Source organism: Atheta coriaria, unplaced genomic scaffold (genome assembly GCF_025399875.1).
Source record: "Atheta coriaria isolate IRGN ID8LTWV9N9 unplaced genomic scaffold, Caltech_Dcor_3.1 hic_scaffold_7_pilon, whole genome shotgun sequence".
Lineage (NCBI taxonomy): Eukaryota > Metazoa > Arthropoda > Insecta > Coleoptera > Staphylinidae > Dalotia > Dalotia coriaria.
This window is the reverse complement of record NW_027045449.1, coordinates 11239319-11256988: the sequence shown is the minus strand read 5'-3', so window position 1 is coordinate 11256988 and position 17670 is coordinate 11239319. Positions and strand designations below refer to the sequence as shown.

At 39.2% G+C, this 17670-nt stretch overlaps 1 protein-coding gene across 2 annotated transcripts in view; it reads right to left on the bottom strand.

Moving 5' to 3' along the window:
- Positions 1–17670, bottom strand: part of LOC135795764 (netrin receptor UNC5B) — a 102144-nt gene that overhangs the window by 60530 nt on the left and 23944 nt on the right. For both annotated transcript variants that reach the window (XM_065307547.1, XM_065307548.1), the window contains exon 3: positions 4592–4975. In XM_065307547.1, coding sequence (XP_065163619.1) covers positions 4592–4975 — 384 coding nt within the window. The remainder of the gene's footprint in view (positions 1–4591; positions 4976–17670) is intronic.

Genomic DNA, 17670 nt, shown 5'->3' with positions numbered 1-17670 from the left:
TATTTCGCATTATTCGCGCTTGTTTCTTAGACTTTCGCTTGCTTTCCATGCATTTCGCACGTCTGGGAAGTGTCCTGTGCAGCGTCGCGACGCTTTTTCCATTTTTATCCGTCGAGCATAACCGTGGCAACGTTTTTAGGATTTTTTGCGCTTCCACCCTGCATTTTGTCCGTATTTTTGACAGCTTTTGTCACATTTTTTACGCTGGTATCCTAAGCATTCGTCTTATGTTAGCTATTTTCCCTCGTGCATACTTCTTACGCCCCCGCGACGCGTTTTGATCCTTCAGACGTCTGCGACGTCCTTAGAAATTGTTACGCCGCGCACAAAACGTGTCATCATCCCGCATTAGGTATTATAGCACAACCCAAATTGCATCCAGAAAAAAATATTTATTTTTTCAACGCTTGCATTGGTGTTTAAACCCCTGGTATGCAAAATACGAGCGTAATAATTCAAATTTTCAATTGTATCGTTAGTGTGCATAGTCGTTTATCGTGCATAATAGATTTCGTTTTAATAAAATCGCAATTACTCTGGCATAATGTATGCTCGCACACTTGATCACTTTTCTCGGCGCGCGACGTCTCACGGCTTGCCGGCGAAGACGCGCACAACGCTCTCGCTGCTGCTGCTGCACGAGCAATTTTCAAATTAAAAGCTTCATCCTGGCGAGACGCAGTAAACAAAAAAAAAACGCCATCGCCAAACAAGAAAATGATTAATTAATCATTTCCCATCGTGAAAGCACTGACGGGCGACGCGGGTCTTAATCTACATTTAGATAACAAACGATATACAAGCATGTGCATGTGAAAAACATGCAATTATACAGGGTAAATCAAAAATTGCAAAAAATTCAATTTTAACTAAACACGATTGAAATTAATGCTTACACTCCGCATTTAATGTTTTTCTATGGTTTAGAGATGTAAACATTCGCAAGCCAGGCAGGTAAAAACTGCGCGCCGCGCGTCTCGAATAGTTACGGATTAAGATAATGTCAAAGCCGCAAGAAGCGTGTGGGCAGAATTCTCATTACGCTCTCCGCTCGCGCGTTGTCTCAGCCTCGAGATGCGAGAACCGGCGGACTTTTATGTTTTCTCCATACACTATACACATCCTCAATGCGACTTAAGACTTTATGGCTAGAACTAGAGCTGTCCCGTCAAATTTTTCAAAGATCCGATCAATAAGATAACATATCTCATGTCTAGGTATTAATAAATATTGCCGCAATAAAATTCAACCACATGACGCAATTTTTAAATTACCCGAAAGATGGCGCTACACGATTTACAACAAAATGAAACAATGAAGATGTTTAACACATTCTAACACGATCTTCACGATACGTGCAAAAAAAGCATCAGCAGTTGGAAGAAAAAAAGTGCAAGTCGTGACCCTCTATCGGCCAACACCGATCGGCGTGCGTTTTTCTCTTGCATCCGCCAACCTACAACAACGGACGCGCTTGTTTGTTGTGTGTTTTGTACGATGGCGAGATTACGCCGCATCGTGCATCATCCCACGAGGTTTCTAATACAGATAATGTCGAGCCGTACAAAAATCCCTTTTCATGGAATTTCTGCACGCTGCACTTTTCGTGAATGCCGCGAATAAAATACAAGATGTAATATGAATGGATGAATATGATGGTCCGGCGGCGCAGAGAACGCAATCTTATTTCGCATTATACCACCGGAGAGAAAAGTGGATGAAGTGAGGGTGCGCACTTGGAAATCCAATTTTTCCACGGATTTATTACCCTCGAAAGCAGCTTTACGAGGCGCATTATAATTTTTACAAAAATTAATTTTTCATATTTCATATGCAAAACATGTTACAGATAGCGTTTATTCCTGTCATCACCAAGAAATGATGTATTGATCTATGATCTGTTCTCTTGTCAACGCGGTTATTAACTGTTGGCTGAATAATTCACAATGCATCAGTGTGAAGTGTTGCAAAGTGAGTATTTGCCATTTACTCGAATCGTCTTGTCTTGTTTGACACGTGCATATTACCAGATATATTGGCATTATGAACAAGCGTCGGACATGCGGCGGGTCTGTAGACAAGACGTTATCTCGTCTCGACAACTCTACAACTCTACAACTCAACTCAACAAATGTAGTTGAAGTAGAGATAGTGATCTTACCAACACCTACATACTTCATACTACATGAAGACCCAGTATAGTATACAATAGAATAGAATGCAAAGTTGTGTAAAGTGAAGTTCAAGGTGCTGCATGTGCAACTTGTGCTGCATAACTTCAACTTTCAACTTTCTTGCGCGAAAATTGCCCGCGAGCTGTGCAACTTTATAGATATTACATGATGTCGAACATTATTTGTTTCCGCCACTACTGCAACTATCATGATGGATGGATTTATGTAAGTATTTGATGTTTAATGTGTGCCCCAATGGAATTCAGCCGTTGGAATGTTTCCAAAGTCCGGAATATTTGAATATTTCTCTTATTTGATTACGACCCGCACATCAAACGTCACTTGTAGGCGTAAAGCGTAAACCGTCAGTCAGTCACTCAGCCGAATAGCATTCCAAAGCAACAGGATATCACCTTGGGGTCTTTGGGGGTTCAGGGAGACACCTAGGATTCACTCTAAATGGACGCGCATGGCTCGAGGGTGCTGAGGGAGGCTAAATTACCCCTAATAGGTTTGCACTTGATACATCAGCAATACACCACTGATAGCGCGCCGCGCGCGGATGCGTTGCAAACTCATTAATAATCATGTGATGTGCGCCAGCTAACCAACATGTTCAATGCGTATGTATCGCCAGGGCTCACTTCCTGATTCCCAATTCCTATTGGTGAATGAATCCCTCAGACTAAGAGACTAATAGCGGTCTCAATGGCATAATGAGGAGATGATATGCCAGTTGATTTGCTCGACGGCGTCCTTAGACGACCAGTTTCAGGCTCACACCTTTGGAAGTCCAGATTTTGGACGCTTGGTGTTTGAACACATTGTAATGCAGATTTCAATCATAGATATGAATACAAGTGTGGTGAATGAATATGCAGAATGGAAAGGTGCATTGAATGCGTGTAAACAGATTGAAACAGCGGTGCCACCACATGCACGCGAATTGAATAAGGAAGAATACGATGGCGCATAAATTAACGGGGCTGACTTATCAATATCGACAATCGGCAATCAACAATCGTGGACGCTTCGCATGCAAAGACTATACAATCATCTAGCCATGAATAGAGTAGGAAGCAGGAAATTTAATACCTGACTAGATTCAACTTGATAATAAAAATGCTGAATTTTAAAAATTTTCAAGAAAAAAAAAGACTTGGTCATCTTCTAATCAGGTTCTTGCACACTTGAAGAAGCACGTTTCTTTTATTTTATTATCTAAATCGATTTAATGTTCTGGCCTGTTGCTTCCAACGTCCATAAAAGCGGATTCCTTGCTCTTTTACTTCCTTACTTCCTCTTTAACGCTCCTGGGCGCCCGTGAGTATCGCGCTAACGACACTCCCGACTATGCGCGCCTCTCAGATACGCGCCTGCAGATAGGAAAATACGCGAAAACGAGCTGAACACACGAGATTTCACCACTGCAGTGTGTATTCCCACCTTTTAAAAGGACATCCTCGATGCTATCGCGTCGCACTCGCCATTTAACCGTTTAACACTCGTCCGAGCGTGTAACGCCCGAGTTTTGGAACCGCCGAAACTACCAAAACAAGGGGAACAAAAGCAAAATTGAAACTGGAGCCAGAGCCAGAAGGCTCTCCCCGCACATACACCGAATTTTCATCTAGCGTTCATTTTCATCTATGTTTAATGCATAACTGCTCCCCCTCTCTCCAGAGCAGCACGAAAACTCAAAACTCATACAACGTGTTCGCATTGCACATCATCATTTGCTATTTAGGACTCGAGGCGGCAAGCAGATAGCAAATAAACGTACATGTTAAATGGTTTATGCAAGAGTTCACTTCTGGTGAAATCTGGCTGAAAACCCTCCGAAATGCAAAATAACGAAACTTAACTCTCTGTCATCTGGTGGGTGCTGGATGGAATAGAGATTTGGATTTTATTAAAGGCAAACAATATGACTCCAAAGTTTCCAACAACTCGCGCGACACGAATTGTGCTGCGCCGCCGCCGTTCACGCCTGGTTACCGATAGTGATATCTGCTGCGCCGACTTGAAAATCACTTGCGACTCAAATTTTGTTTCGGTTGTTTCAAGTTTAACGGGTTCATAGTTTCCGTGTTCGACGTGGAAACGTGGCTTATCATTCCCGACACCGTTTCACCATTATGGACACAATTTACTCATACAATGCGCGCCCGCGCGCGCGCACAGCAGTACCGAGAACAATAACTCGTTGTTGCCTTACCGGAGCGAAGAAAATGCTCCGGCCGCGCGAACAGAAGTGTTGTTTATAATGGTTTATTATATCGCGTCGTCCCGCTAAGTGGGATTTGGTTTTATCTAAATTATGCAATCGCGAAACGGCGAATAAATCACAATTAGTCGGTGAAATTATGACACCGACTATTTTCACTCAAATCAATAGAGAGAAAAAATGTACTTACAGGCAACTTCAACAGTGGCAGCTGAACTCTTGATTTCGCCACGACCACTCCACGCATGACACTCGCACTTGAACTTTTCCTTGCCGAAGAACTCCTCGACCATGTCGCGCGTGACATTCGCCTCGGCTTCGATGATACGCACGCCGCGCATCGGTTCGACAAAGTCTATGGTTTTGGTGTCAAGACTTTTGACACCGTTGCACTTGAAATGCACGCGCAGCACGTGCGCAGTGCGGCAGTGCAAAGTCGCCGGGCGATTTTTTACAATATACGCGTCTTTTGGCTCAGCCAAAAATATCGGCGATTCCATATTCAACATTAAGGAATCATCAACGTCTGTAGGTGTTGATGGTTTTGTTGCTTCGGGATTTTCCAGTTCAAGATCTGAAACAAAAATCATCACAATCATGAAATGGCGGAAATTCATCGCTTGATTGAAAACATTTTTTATTTTCTACCATTTCGTGCGCGGCGAATTAAATCAAATGCGTTTATTGCGTGTCGGACGTTTTTCACGTTTCATATACAGATATTTTTTCTGTGAGCTTCTCACAGATTTCATGTTTTTCGATTCCGTTATGAATGCGTTTGAGGTGTTGATGGTTGGTATAACCGCACATAAAGGTATGACCGATGGGTATCCGACATGTGAGATACGATGCGAATTTTACCCATTTACAGCGCGTGGTGATGAAAGCGACTCGCGTGTGTCGGGAAATTAATCAAAACAATCGCCAATTGTGCACGTTAAAAAATAACGCAGCGATAAGCGCGCAGCCGGTTAATTTACTCATTAATCTCGCTGTGAAGCGAAAGGTTTTGAAACGAGCTTTATTGTTCAACGCCTGAGAAAAAATCTTCTTTCATTATGTGACTATTCATAACCGTATATTTTAAAATTTTAAATACACTGCGCATGCGTATGTTACTGACGCTTTTTATTGGTGTACTAGCGTTAAATAAAAGTTTTGTTAAAAGTGTTTAATAAAAATGTAGGTAAATCGTTTTTACTCTCTTGTTCTAGACATAGTATGTGTCAATTCTATCAATAAGATTCGCAATTTTATTTAAAAAAATTAATTATATAAAGAGTTGCAAATAATGCACTTCAGCGCGCCATCTCGGATTCAACTATTTAACTATAACTATGATTGAATCTCAATGCCAACTTTTATCTTATAGAAAATGGCTTTCTTTAGGGTTTTCCCGGCAATTATTCCAATTTTTCTCGCCGTAAAAACCATCCTTGGACTTTAACAAACATTTTAAAAAAAGAATTGGCCAAATTGATCTAAGCGTTGTTGAGTTATGCGCTTACCAACAGATTTTGCGGAATGGGTGGAGCAAAAAAACACACAAAAACCCATTCATTTTATACACTTTGAAATGTTTTAACACATATTTTACCACTGTTTGCGCGTGGCACTTCACATGCTTCCGAAGCAGCTCGCAGTTTAGTGCGCATCTCATCTGCGCGCGTAATTAACGAGCGAGAGATGCATCTCGACATCTCTGCGGGGCCGCGTCGCCGCCGCTAACGTATCATTAATGCGGAATCTCGCGACATGATTCTCTTAATTACCTTAATTTATTTTACGAGATCGCCGAGCGCGATTGCGCGCGCGTATGCACACGCGGCGATTACACGTGACACGCGGGTCGGTACGTGTAATCGGGGCGTAATCGTCGGCAAGCAAATGTAACTCTAGTTCCTCCGAAGTTCGGGGCAATCGACGTTATCGTCTTCGTATTGAGCGTAAATCGACGCCGAGAAGCTGGGTGTGCTTTCGTCCATATTTATAAACTTGTTTAATATCGCGTGGGCACCTTGTGATTCTCAAGTCTGATACACGTCGTTCTCATTGCGGTACTTCTTCTTCTCTAGTAGTAAACAATCAGAGTTATAACCTCAAAATATCATTAAAAAAAAATAAACGAAGTGAAACTCAGTAAATTCAGAGTATGTTTAAAGTGAGATATTGTGCTCTGGTCCTGACGAAACCACAGGACACACGAAAATGTCTCCTTGATACTAGGACGTCCACAGAGTTTGTTAGTTTCGAGTGGAGTTGCGTTGTTTCAAAGCCGAGGAATTACCAACAGCATCGCCCGGCCTGGACCACACTCCACTCCACCTTTACAGGAGGAGAAGTGTGTGCAGGGGAAGAGCGAGTGTTCGGAACGTCCAGTGGCCAGTGACATTCGCCATTAACCACATCACACCACACACAACCCTATAGCATAGCAAGTGTCGAGAGTATCCAGAGTGCTCAACGGGGAATGCCTGCGGCCAATGCCAAAAAACAGATTTATACAGGGTGTTTTATTCCTCTCAGATCAATTAAACAACCCCACAGTAAATAAAATAGCTTTTCTTATCTATTATCTATTACCACACTATGAATCCCCTGGGTCCAATTTAATTACGGTCAGAGACGATAAAATCGCGATAAACAAAAACAAACCAGATAAATCTATAAAGGATCATATAGATCCCAAGTCAAAACAATGACGCATGCGACGCGTGCACTAAAACAATAAACATTTAGTCATTTAGCCGCACGACGTCCGACTAAATGACTAAACGAATTAAACTTTCGACGACGACGGACGAGTGCGCGCCATCCTGGAACTAAATTTACTAACTGTCTTAATCCGACGCAATAAAAACGCATCAATCATACTTAAGCACGAGGGGGACACATCCGAATCACCAGCGCCAGGAATAATATAAACCCATTGCACTAAAATCAGCCGAAAATGATAGTTTTTTCATTGTTTTTCGTGCAGATAACCAGGTCGTAAAAAGCCCAACAAAACTTTTACTTCTCTCTCCGCGTGTATGAACGGCAACAACACCATTAATATTAGTGCCTCGTGTGTAACTCATAACGTTAATTCCAATTTTCCAATTACAACTCGGCCCGCGGCGAAATTATAATAACCAGGCATTATAATAAGCAATAATAACGTTGCTGGTGCGTTGGCTAGGTGTCGTTTTCTATTAAGTATATTGGTATTAGCATTTATAAATGCTAACTGTCTGCAGTGAGGAAATTTCTAGCGACTAATACACCCATGGGACATATTCATCAAGCAAAACTGGAGCGTTACAACTCGAAACACACCTCGGCATTAAATATGTTTTATGTTCGATATATACGCTTATTGCGCGCAGAGTGCAGAGCAATAAGACTTAATTTAATACCTGGCGATATATAAAATATGATCGGACGACAGTTTCACTTCTGGCGATTAATTATTTATTATATGCTAAATTTTAAACGATTTTTTAAATGTATGTATATTTGGTTGCATATCTTTTAGGTTAGGTTTTGTTTTGTTTGCAGCGTATTCGAAATAGAATCGCATCGCATCGGAGAATTTGCATTTTTATTGTGTCTGTCGTTTTGCCACACACAATGCCAAGAGTCCCTCCGCTGCGTTTTGCATTTCGTTCCAGCTCGCCGTTTTCCTCTTTCCGCATTTTTTCCTCTTTCCGAACGCACAGTCGCAGCGAGCACAACTGTTTGTTTTCGTTGCCTATTCAAGGAAACGTTTTGTGCAGCGCACAAAACGAAACAAATGAGGAAATAAGAGAAATGAGAGACGCGAAGAAGCAAAAGTAGACGTGGAAATAGAAGAAGCAACAAACATTCTGGTTGTTTTTTTGCTTGTTTTGTTATTCGTTCATGGGTTGGACGCGTCGTTTCTTGAATTAAATGCAAATAATCCCGAATGGAAAATGCACAAAACGAACAAAACGCTAAAAATTAAAATTTGTGCATTTTAAAGCCAAATTATTACATGCAACCAAAGTTGTTGATCAAAAGAATTAAATTTTGAGTCATCAACTTTAGTTGCATGTCACCACTTACCTTTAAAACGCACAAAACAAACAATTCGCTTCAAAACTTTAAAAATTGATTTTTTTTTAGCAATGATACACCAAGCAACCAAAATTGCCAATTTCAGTCATCAACTTTAGTTGCACGTTACCACTTCACTTTAAAACACACAAAACAAACACAACGATTCAAAACATTAAAAATTAAAATTTTAAGCAACCAAAGTTGTCAATTTCAATCATCAACTTCAGTTGCACGTCATATTTATACTTTCAAAATCCCATCCTTCAAGGTGTTTAATAATCTTGTTTAAAGTATGTAAACCAGCACGTCATAAAAACTGATTGCTGCATATTAAACAATTTTTCGCGCGCAGCGCAATAAAATAAAAACCCGTTGGTTAAATAAGTCGCAACTCGATTATGCGCTGCACGCAACTCAGAAGCCCCCGAAGAAGAACGGCAGCAATTATTTTTTACAACTCTTCTTTCAGCTCGAAAATCAGCAACTACCGGGCTTCATTAAACTCTTTATTGCCGGCGCGCAAAAATTGCACGAGTCGAGTTGCCCAAAAAAAGATAGCGCCCAGATACCAAAGGTGATAATTTACACCAAACCACTTCTGTGCACTGTTGCTGCTGCTTGTTACTTCCTTATGGTCCTTATAGGCGAGTTAACATCGCGTCGTTTTCGCCGTGTTTTAACGCCTGTTAACATTTTCGCGCGTCGCTTCGTCTTTACCTTCGTTTTATTTCACTTTGTGCAACATGGCAGTGAATTATAATTGTTTTAAAGCCTAAAGTTTTATGTGTACTACAATTACCTTGATAGATGGCGTTACACACTAAAAATTTAATTTTTATTTATTTTTTGGTATTTTGATAATTATTTTGTTCTATTATTTGTTATTTGTGCTTTTTGTGTGTTTGTTCAGGCTGCCGACAATGCGCTTACGGCACACATCAACGCATTAGAGCCGCCGCTGCGCTTTCTTAGGATTTCCTAAGGGTTTCCAAGGGTTTGCTAAGCCGCTAACGTCTTACCCGACTAAACAAATCTACACGCGGTTGCGGCTCCGGCCTAGAGATAGATAAATCCTAAAATAACAATACAGGTGCCATTTTTTGGCACCTTCTGCGCACACAATCCCATTTGTCGCTTCCTTTCTTGATAAAAGCACAAAAAGCACACTCATTCTTGTGTGTGGGTCGCGTGTCATCAGATTTCCTCTCACACTGTTTGTTTATCATGTGTTTTAACGCGTGCTACGTGTTGAAAGACTTTTCTCTTCCTAAAATTCTTATTTTATCTTAAAAAAAACTCATCAGATGGCGCTAGTAAGCAAAATATAAAAATATGCGATGAATGCGAATTAATTTGCACGTTTTCTTGAATTAAAATGCCTGAAATGTCGCGTAACAAGCGCACAAAAAAGCTTTTTAGTTGTCGCTTGTCACTTGTCGCGTGACAAACGCGAGTAATCCATCCGCACGCTGGAGGCATCCGTCTGTTGCGCGCCATTGTATTTTTATGACGTGCTAATTTATGCAAACAGGTGAACAGCGGCGTGCATTCCGTGCACAATGGGACTAGACGCGGATTGAAAACTCTTGAGAGTAATAGTAAACCACAAAAATGCATTTTACAAGTGTTTACACATTTTCTCCATCCGTAAAATATTTACTTCATAAACAAACCAGAAATGCCTGTGTTTAGTGTCTAATACAATAATGCAACCGTTTAGTCTCTGTTTTCGTTTCCTTTTGTTTTCCCCGCAAAGTTTCCCTGCGTTAAACGCGTGTCGTGTGTCTGTCTGCGGCGGCGGTGTTTGTTTGTCGCAAATTTGCTCCAATTAACGTCTCATTTCGGGCCTAGCCTGGCATGCAAAGTAAACTGCAAAGCGATTGCCATTGCACGAATGCGAAAACGAGCGCCACACGAATCTAATAACAAACAAAAGCGGTGCGCAGCAAGCACAAGAGTCGAGAAAGTGAGGACTAAGAGCAGATTTAAGGGCTGGAAACAGCGAAAACAGTTAGTCGAGCGTAATTATATCAATTCCTACATGCAAAGCAACTAATAACTCTGCAAATACGCACATGTAACACAAATTAAAGCAACGAATTGCTTAATTAACTACGCAAAGTATCCGCATGTTGATGTTTTAGTTTGTAGAATCATCTTATTCCATCCACAAGCATGTAAAATTAAAATATTTATTCAAGTTACAAGTATTAACGTTAAGAGTCGCGCGTTGATGTTCCACATGCAGGAAATTTAACGCCTGCGATATCATTTATTGCATTAGTCGCGCGCCGTTCGTTTCAATAATCGCGCCGCATAAATAATACACGTAATCGAATTCATGAACATGCACACACTTCGGGGATTCAGGCAAGAGTGTGAACACGTGTACGTGCAGAAATGTCGCAATTGCCGCGCAGCACCGCGCCGCCTCGATAGACAATATTTCGCGCAATAAACGTCGGAATGGTCGGAGACGTTCGCCGGTCATAACGTGTCAATGTTTATAGAAGTGCCACGTGAACAACGAGTGCCATGACCCGATGTCTCTATTTTCTATTCGGCTGGCGATGATTTTAATTCATTCGAGTTTATTGAATGCACGATGCATTATTTGATTAGCGCTTCGATTTAATTAGAACACGACGCCAGCGGACAACTAACAAGTGTTTTATTGTGTGGAGTGAATAATTCTGACAAGTCATTACGTGTGAGAGATAAGTTCTTGGGTTTAGTTATTGATTTATTGAGGTTTGAAGGATTTATAATCAAAAATAATAAAATTTGTAAAAATTTTGAAACAATGCTAATAATTAATTATTAATTAATGAAATCATTAATTTTATTACATTTTTAGATTTAGAATTTAATATCAAATTCATTTATGAAGAAATTTTTAGATTATCTTGAATAGTTTTTGAATTATTCAAGAAAAACTAAAAAAATCCAAAGGAAAAATTGGAATTGTCGTCGTTCTTAGTAAAATAAAATAATTATTCATTAAATTTAATATGTTCCCAGTAAATTTCCGATGAAAACATTTCACATACACTTGAATTGTAATAATTTGATTTTACTACACATTTTTTGCAAATGTTTAAAGTCTTCGTCACGTTCGGTATTCTCGTTCTATTTATAGCCGCCGTCTTGCAGTTCGCGCAATAATGCATCGGCACGTAGCGCACAAAGCGCGACAAAACAAACATCATAGCGCGATTTGTGCACCATGCCCTTTTAGAGTAAATCATATTTATCTTAAAACGTCCCGTGCCTCAACTCCAGCAACCATGAGACATCAATAATAAAAAATGAAATAAAATACGATGTAAACTGGTGGGTGTGATATAAAAGTAATAATTTTATAATGTTTAAAGTAGATTTAAGTGTGCGTATAAATAAATTATCAGGTTTCCAAAATGTCGGAAAATGCGTGTGAGAGCAGTGGATGTGGAAGAAGAGGAATGGAATGAACGTACGTCTGCGTTTCGTTTATAATTCAGTGATCGTAAATTACTTTCGCTATTTACTAGCGTCGTTTCTTACGCACCGTCTAAGAAGGTAGGAAAGTGAAGACGGTTATTTTATACATAAATTATTCATAAATCTTGAAACAGTAAAGTGCTCCAGAAGTAACCAAAATGTAAAAGAGAAAAATTTTAAGCGTTTTTTGGAAAAAAATAGAAAAATCAGAAACAGAAAAATATTTTTCAATTTCCACCACCTTTTACACGGTTTCGAAACACGTAAAGTGACTAAAGTACTTTAGTCACGGGTTTGCGACTGGTTAATATACAAAAATTCCAAGAAAACAACCTAAACGTGAAAATAGAGTGAAAGTAGAAAAAATAGAATAAGTATCACGTTGCTAAACGTTGTTAAAGTGCCTCTTAGCGCACTTGATACCTAATATACTATAAAGAGGTTAAAAAGTATGAAATAAAGACATAAATATCATGAAATCAACGTTGAAGACCCGACTTTTAATGTAATAAAATCGACAAATAAAAAAACATAGAATTTAGCAAAATTTTTGAAAATTTTTGATTAATTAATCAAAAAGACGTGAAAAATGCTTCCTCCTCAAAAATCTAATACCCATACAACGAACATAACCCCACCGATGTAAATTTATTCCGAATATGTAAAATCCGCCTTAAAAAAAACCGCCAACATTTTTAATTCTTCGCGTCGCGCCGATATGCAGGAACCTAGGTTCCTGCTCATTGTAGTCGCACTGTAGTCATTGTGTTGCACTCGCATTGCATATGCATAGATTACAGACGACGCTCATGTTCAGCATATTCAGAACATTCGTGCGCAGTTGTGCAAATAAATATTCTCGGCGCGCAGAGGCGCATTTGCATTAATTAATGAAAACATTTGCAACATCTCAACCGCTCGAAGATTAACGACGAATTTATACAAATTAGACGCATTGACAAATTATCATTCTCAACATTTCTACAAAATTCCGCAAAATCATTTGAATTTTAATCGTTTTAATCGTTTCATTGAAAGTAGTAACAAGAAACACATAAAGAAAAAAAATTCTTTTTTCTTTTTTTTTTTCAACACAAAGGTAGAACACTGGATATTTTTTGCATATCGCAATCGAATGATCGAATTGAATCGCCCGACGCGCTTAATTTACGGCCGGCAATACGTTGTGATTGTGATTTCTTCCATTAACTTTCAAGCCGTGTGCTTCGGCTTGCTGAGTTCTTCTGCGCGCGTAGAGATTGTGCTTTCGCTCGAGGGCGCTCATTTCCAGCATGGGCACCGGCTCCCAGTGTTTATCGCTGGTATCGCAATCGCGCTTTTAATGAATACGTTTTCATTCGAAGCCAAGAGTCGAACCCAAGATTCAAGACCACGAAGAAGAATTCGCCGGCGGGTTGCGGCTGCATGCAATTCGTGATGGTCAATTTAAATTCGCATTGCTGACTTCCTAAGAAGCAGCAGTAACCCCAACCGAAACGCAAAACGCCAAACAGATAATAAATTTATGATTTTAAATGCTTCGAAAATAACTTATTAGCAGCGTAATGTGCGAAATGATAGCCGCGAGGATTTTTTTAACACTCCATTAATTTTTTTGCTGTAAAATTCACAACATCTGAATGTTTGTGGTTTGTGCGCATAATAATAGGGAGCTGTAAAAGCAACCCGTTGGTATCATGTTTCGCCTGGTTTACAAAAGTTTTAATTGTTTATCGACGATATTAAATTACAACTTTAATGAAATTTACACAAAAAGCACGTTTTTTCCTTTTAATTTTAAAGCAGCACTTTTTTCATGGTTTTGAAATTTGAGAAAAGTGGCATTTTAGTCACGGCCGTGACTAAAGTACTTATACACAAATTTAAACGTTGAAGTTGAAAAAAAAAACGCAAAACGTGATTAAAGTGTCGTTTATCACACTAGATACATAATATTATAAAAACTTTTGAATTATTTTTATTCCTTTAGTCACGGCCGTGACTAAAGTACATATACAAAAACCTAAACGTGGAAATTTGAAAAAATAAAGCTAAACGTGATTAAAGTGTCATTTAGCACATTAGATACTTAAAATTAAAAAAAAATTGAATTATTTTTATTCCTCTAGTGATTATTAATAAATCTGACTGTTTCTAATCGATCATCGCATGACTTTTATTCATCCCACACGCCAACATGACACAAGCTTGCGTTTTTGTTGTTTTCGTACACATCGGGACACCAGACGTCGGTGTGCGCCCATTGATGTCGTTATTAAGCGTGTTTATGTCACATGTTGGCGTTTTTTCGTGTCCCCGAAGGGCCCACCATGAGACAGACATCGTCGTCGAACAGGACACGGACCATTTATAAAAACCGTCGAGATAGAGGTCGAAGGCTGGCGTCTCGCCTGTCTGCCGCTCAATAAGTGACTGATGACTCCCTCGATACAAAGCAAAAAGCACTCCCTCTCGCTTCTCGTACATCCGACAAAACTTGGACCTGAACCATAACCAATACCCAACACCAAACACCCAACTCCTTGGTGGAAATATGATTGTTTGCTTTAGTTTTGATGTTTTCGAATGAATGAATGAATGAAATTGAGAGGAGGATTTACACCGAAATGCCATTAGTGTATCTATGGCATGGAAATGGGAAATTTCAATTAGTCAATAACCAGCGGAAAAGATGACTCCACTCTCCACACTGCACAGGGGTAAGGAGAGATGGGAGTTTGAAATGCAAACACAGCCGACATGGGGACCCTCATATTCCAGTGGACCGATGTCATCATCTTTCATAATTCGATAATGAATTGCTTCAAACAATGGCGACATGGGGTAGGTGCATTCCAGCACACTAACACTAACCATCCAAAAAGGGTTAGAAACTCCCCTCAACCTCTCACACGTAGCCACAACACCTGATAATTGAAATTTTCGGAATTCGAAAGCGAGGTTTTGTTTCGGCCAAGACCCTCAAAATATCATAAATATTGTGTGCGATGCGGAATGTCGACGACGACAATGCAATAAGCGGTGGGTACAATTCTAGTTTGTAATTGTCGAGAGAGCGAATTTCATTTATCTGGGCTGTTATTGTTATGTCCGCCATTCATATTTGTGCCGCGATAAGCTTTCTGCACTGAAGCATCGATTTTCCATCGAGAAAATTGCACAAAAACTCGGACAATTGCTGAAAACTCATCGGATCGCTGAAAGCTAAAAGCTGATAGTTGGCCAGATAGGAGATAGCCAATAGTCGGACACTCAAAAGCTGATTTTGATGTGCAAGCTTTTGTTACCAACTGCAACCATGTCAATAACATCCCAAAATTCTAAAGATAAATTTTATCCAATTTTCTTTACAAGAAAAAATTAAATTAAATTTTAACTCATGTTAGTTGAGCAAAATATCGGTATCACTACCGGTATACCGGTTTTTAGAGAGAAATACCGGTATTTGAAGCAAAAATACCAGGTTTTCAGAAAAATACCGGTATTTCAAATAAAAATACCGGAATACCGATATCCCGATCATAATACCAAAAAACAAATTTACTTATTCCCATTTAATAAAAATCGGTATTACGGATATACCGGTATTTTGATATATAAAAACCGGTATACCGATATTTTGATATATAAAAACCGGTATACCGATATTTAGGTAAAAAATTCCCATTACTAATTTAATAGTGATTTATAAGATCCCGGCTGACTTTCGAAGTTTATTCGCTACTTAAACTCGTAAAATGCGCGCAATCACGACGTCAACAAATCATTTGACGTTAAATTGCAACCGCGAACGCGACCGAACGTACATAAAATGTGCAACCAAGCTTGAGAGCGCCGAGAATGCCGCCAAACTAGTAAACCATGAAGTGGTTACCATTGAAGCACTTATAAACCATAAAGCGTAAACACTACAAAACTCTCTGCACCGCATTAAAAACATAAAATTAAGTTTTTATCACGCAAAAACCGCAAAATCTCCTTATTTCCTCCACAGGTAAACCGAAAAAACCACTTCACATCAATTGAGAAACAAGAATGAAAATTTCCATTGCATAAATAACTAATGATTGATCATTAGAATAAATCAACAAGTCCGAGAAGTCGAGAACATGCACCTGAACGTATCTCAATGCGTATTTGTTTAGAAATTTCATGCGAACACGCCGGTCGGTTGCAAGAGCAGCGATTAGAGCGCCGGCATTAATCATTTTTTATTTAAAAGCGCGCTCAGCGATTCCCAGCCGACACGCATCATTAATAATTGTTACTCGTAGATCTGCCTAACGAACGCGCCGCGATATTTAACATCGTATCTTGCCTTCGGTATCATCATGCCTGGAATTAATGTTACAATGTTACTGTGTTAAAACGGCCGGCCCGAATCGTTAATAAACGAGATGTAAACGAGCGTGACGAACGAGATAATTTCTCGTATTAATTAAAAAGCTATCTGTTAAACAAAACAAAAATTCATTAAAGGAAAAATATTGATAAATATCAACAGCGTGGATAGTTGTGAAAGAAGTTGAAATTTGATGAAAAACTTTTTAATATCCGTAGATAATTTCCAAGCAGGCACAGCATAAATTAAACGACGCTTTAATTGGACTTTGGTTCGATTGCTGCCACCGCGCCCGAATAATTTATCACCTCCCCGAGCTTTCCAACAAACTTAAACGCACTTGCGCTAGAAATTCGATACAGATACCTGGCGTGTGCGCTTTGAGCTTTAAGCCTTTGCAGCAGCGGGCAAAGTAAACTTTTTGTAATTTCGTAAATTGTAATTCCGCAATTCTTCATTGTCACCGGTTAACATCAGGTGCTCATTCATCCAAAGCTTTCAGTGTGCTTCGGGGACGTATCGATGTCAAGTCATTAAGCACGCGCACAACCAACAACCAAAAAATCCAACAAAAAGAACAAAAGGTAATTTTTCGTGTGTTTTTTTGGGAGAAATTTTCACAAATTGCATAATCGATATGCAGATACGATATGCAATACACAGCTACACGCTAAATTTGAAGCGGAAAGCGGAAATGAAAGCAAAATCTGGATGAAAAATGTTAGCCGAAGATTAATTGTCTCGATTTTTTGCGGTTAGGCATGATGTGAAAACAAAAACCTGACCAAAACAAACAAAAATCAATTTTTGGTGTTAAATATGAGCTTTTAAAATGTTTACATAATAAATATCACTAAAAAATCAAACATTTCCGGCAATTTACACCTTTCTAACGTTTTTCACACTAAATATAAACATTTCCTCATCTTAGAATATCTATTTTTATTTGGACAACAATTCTAACCTAAAAATAAAAGTCTTGCGTGTAGTTGAATGTAGTTGAATACTAGCAACTTAAATATTAATGGAATAAACAATGAGAGCTTCCGCTCGGCATCGAAACAAAATTTTCGGTTTGTAATTGAACTTTTCGATTGTTATTAGTTTACTTTTGTCTGTTTGTCAGAACATCCACTCCGACCACAATAAAAGTCAATTAGACTTCTGAAATTGTGATAAACGTAGATAAACACACCATCGTCCGATTGTCTGATTGTCGGCCAATCAAGTTTTTATCGAAATATCATTCCTATGAAATCTATGAATGTTTTATGTGAGTAATTAACTGAATTGGTGCGTGCGACACGCACTAAACTAACAGTAAACGCATCAATATTTAATTTTCTGATTTATAAACGATATTA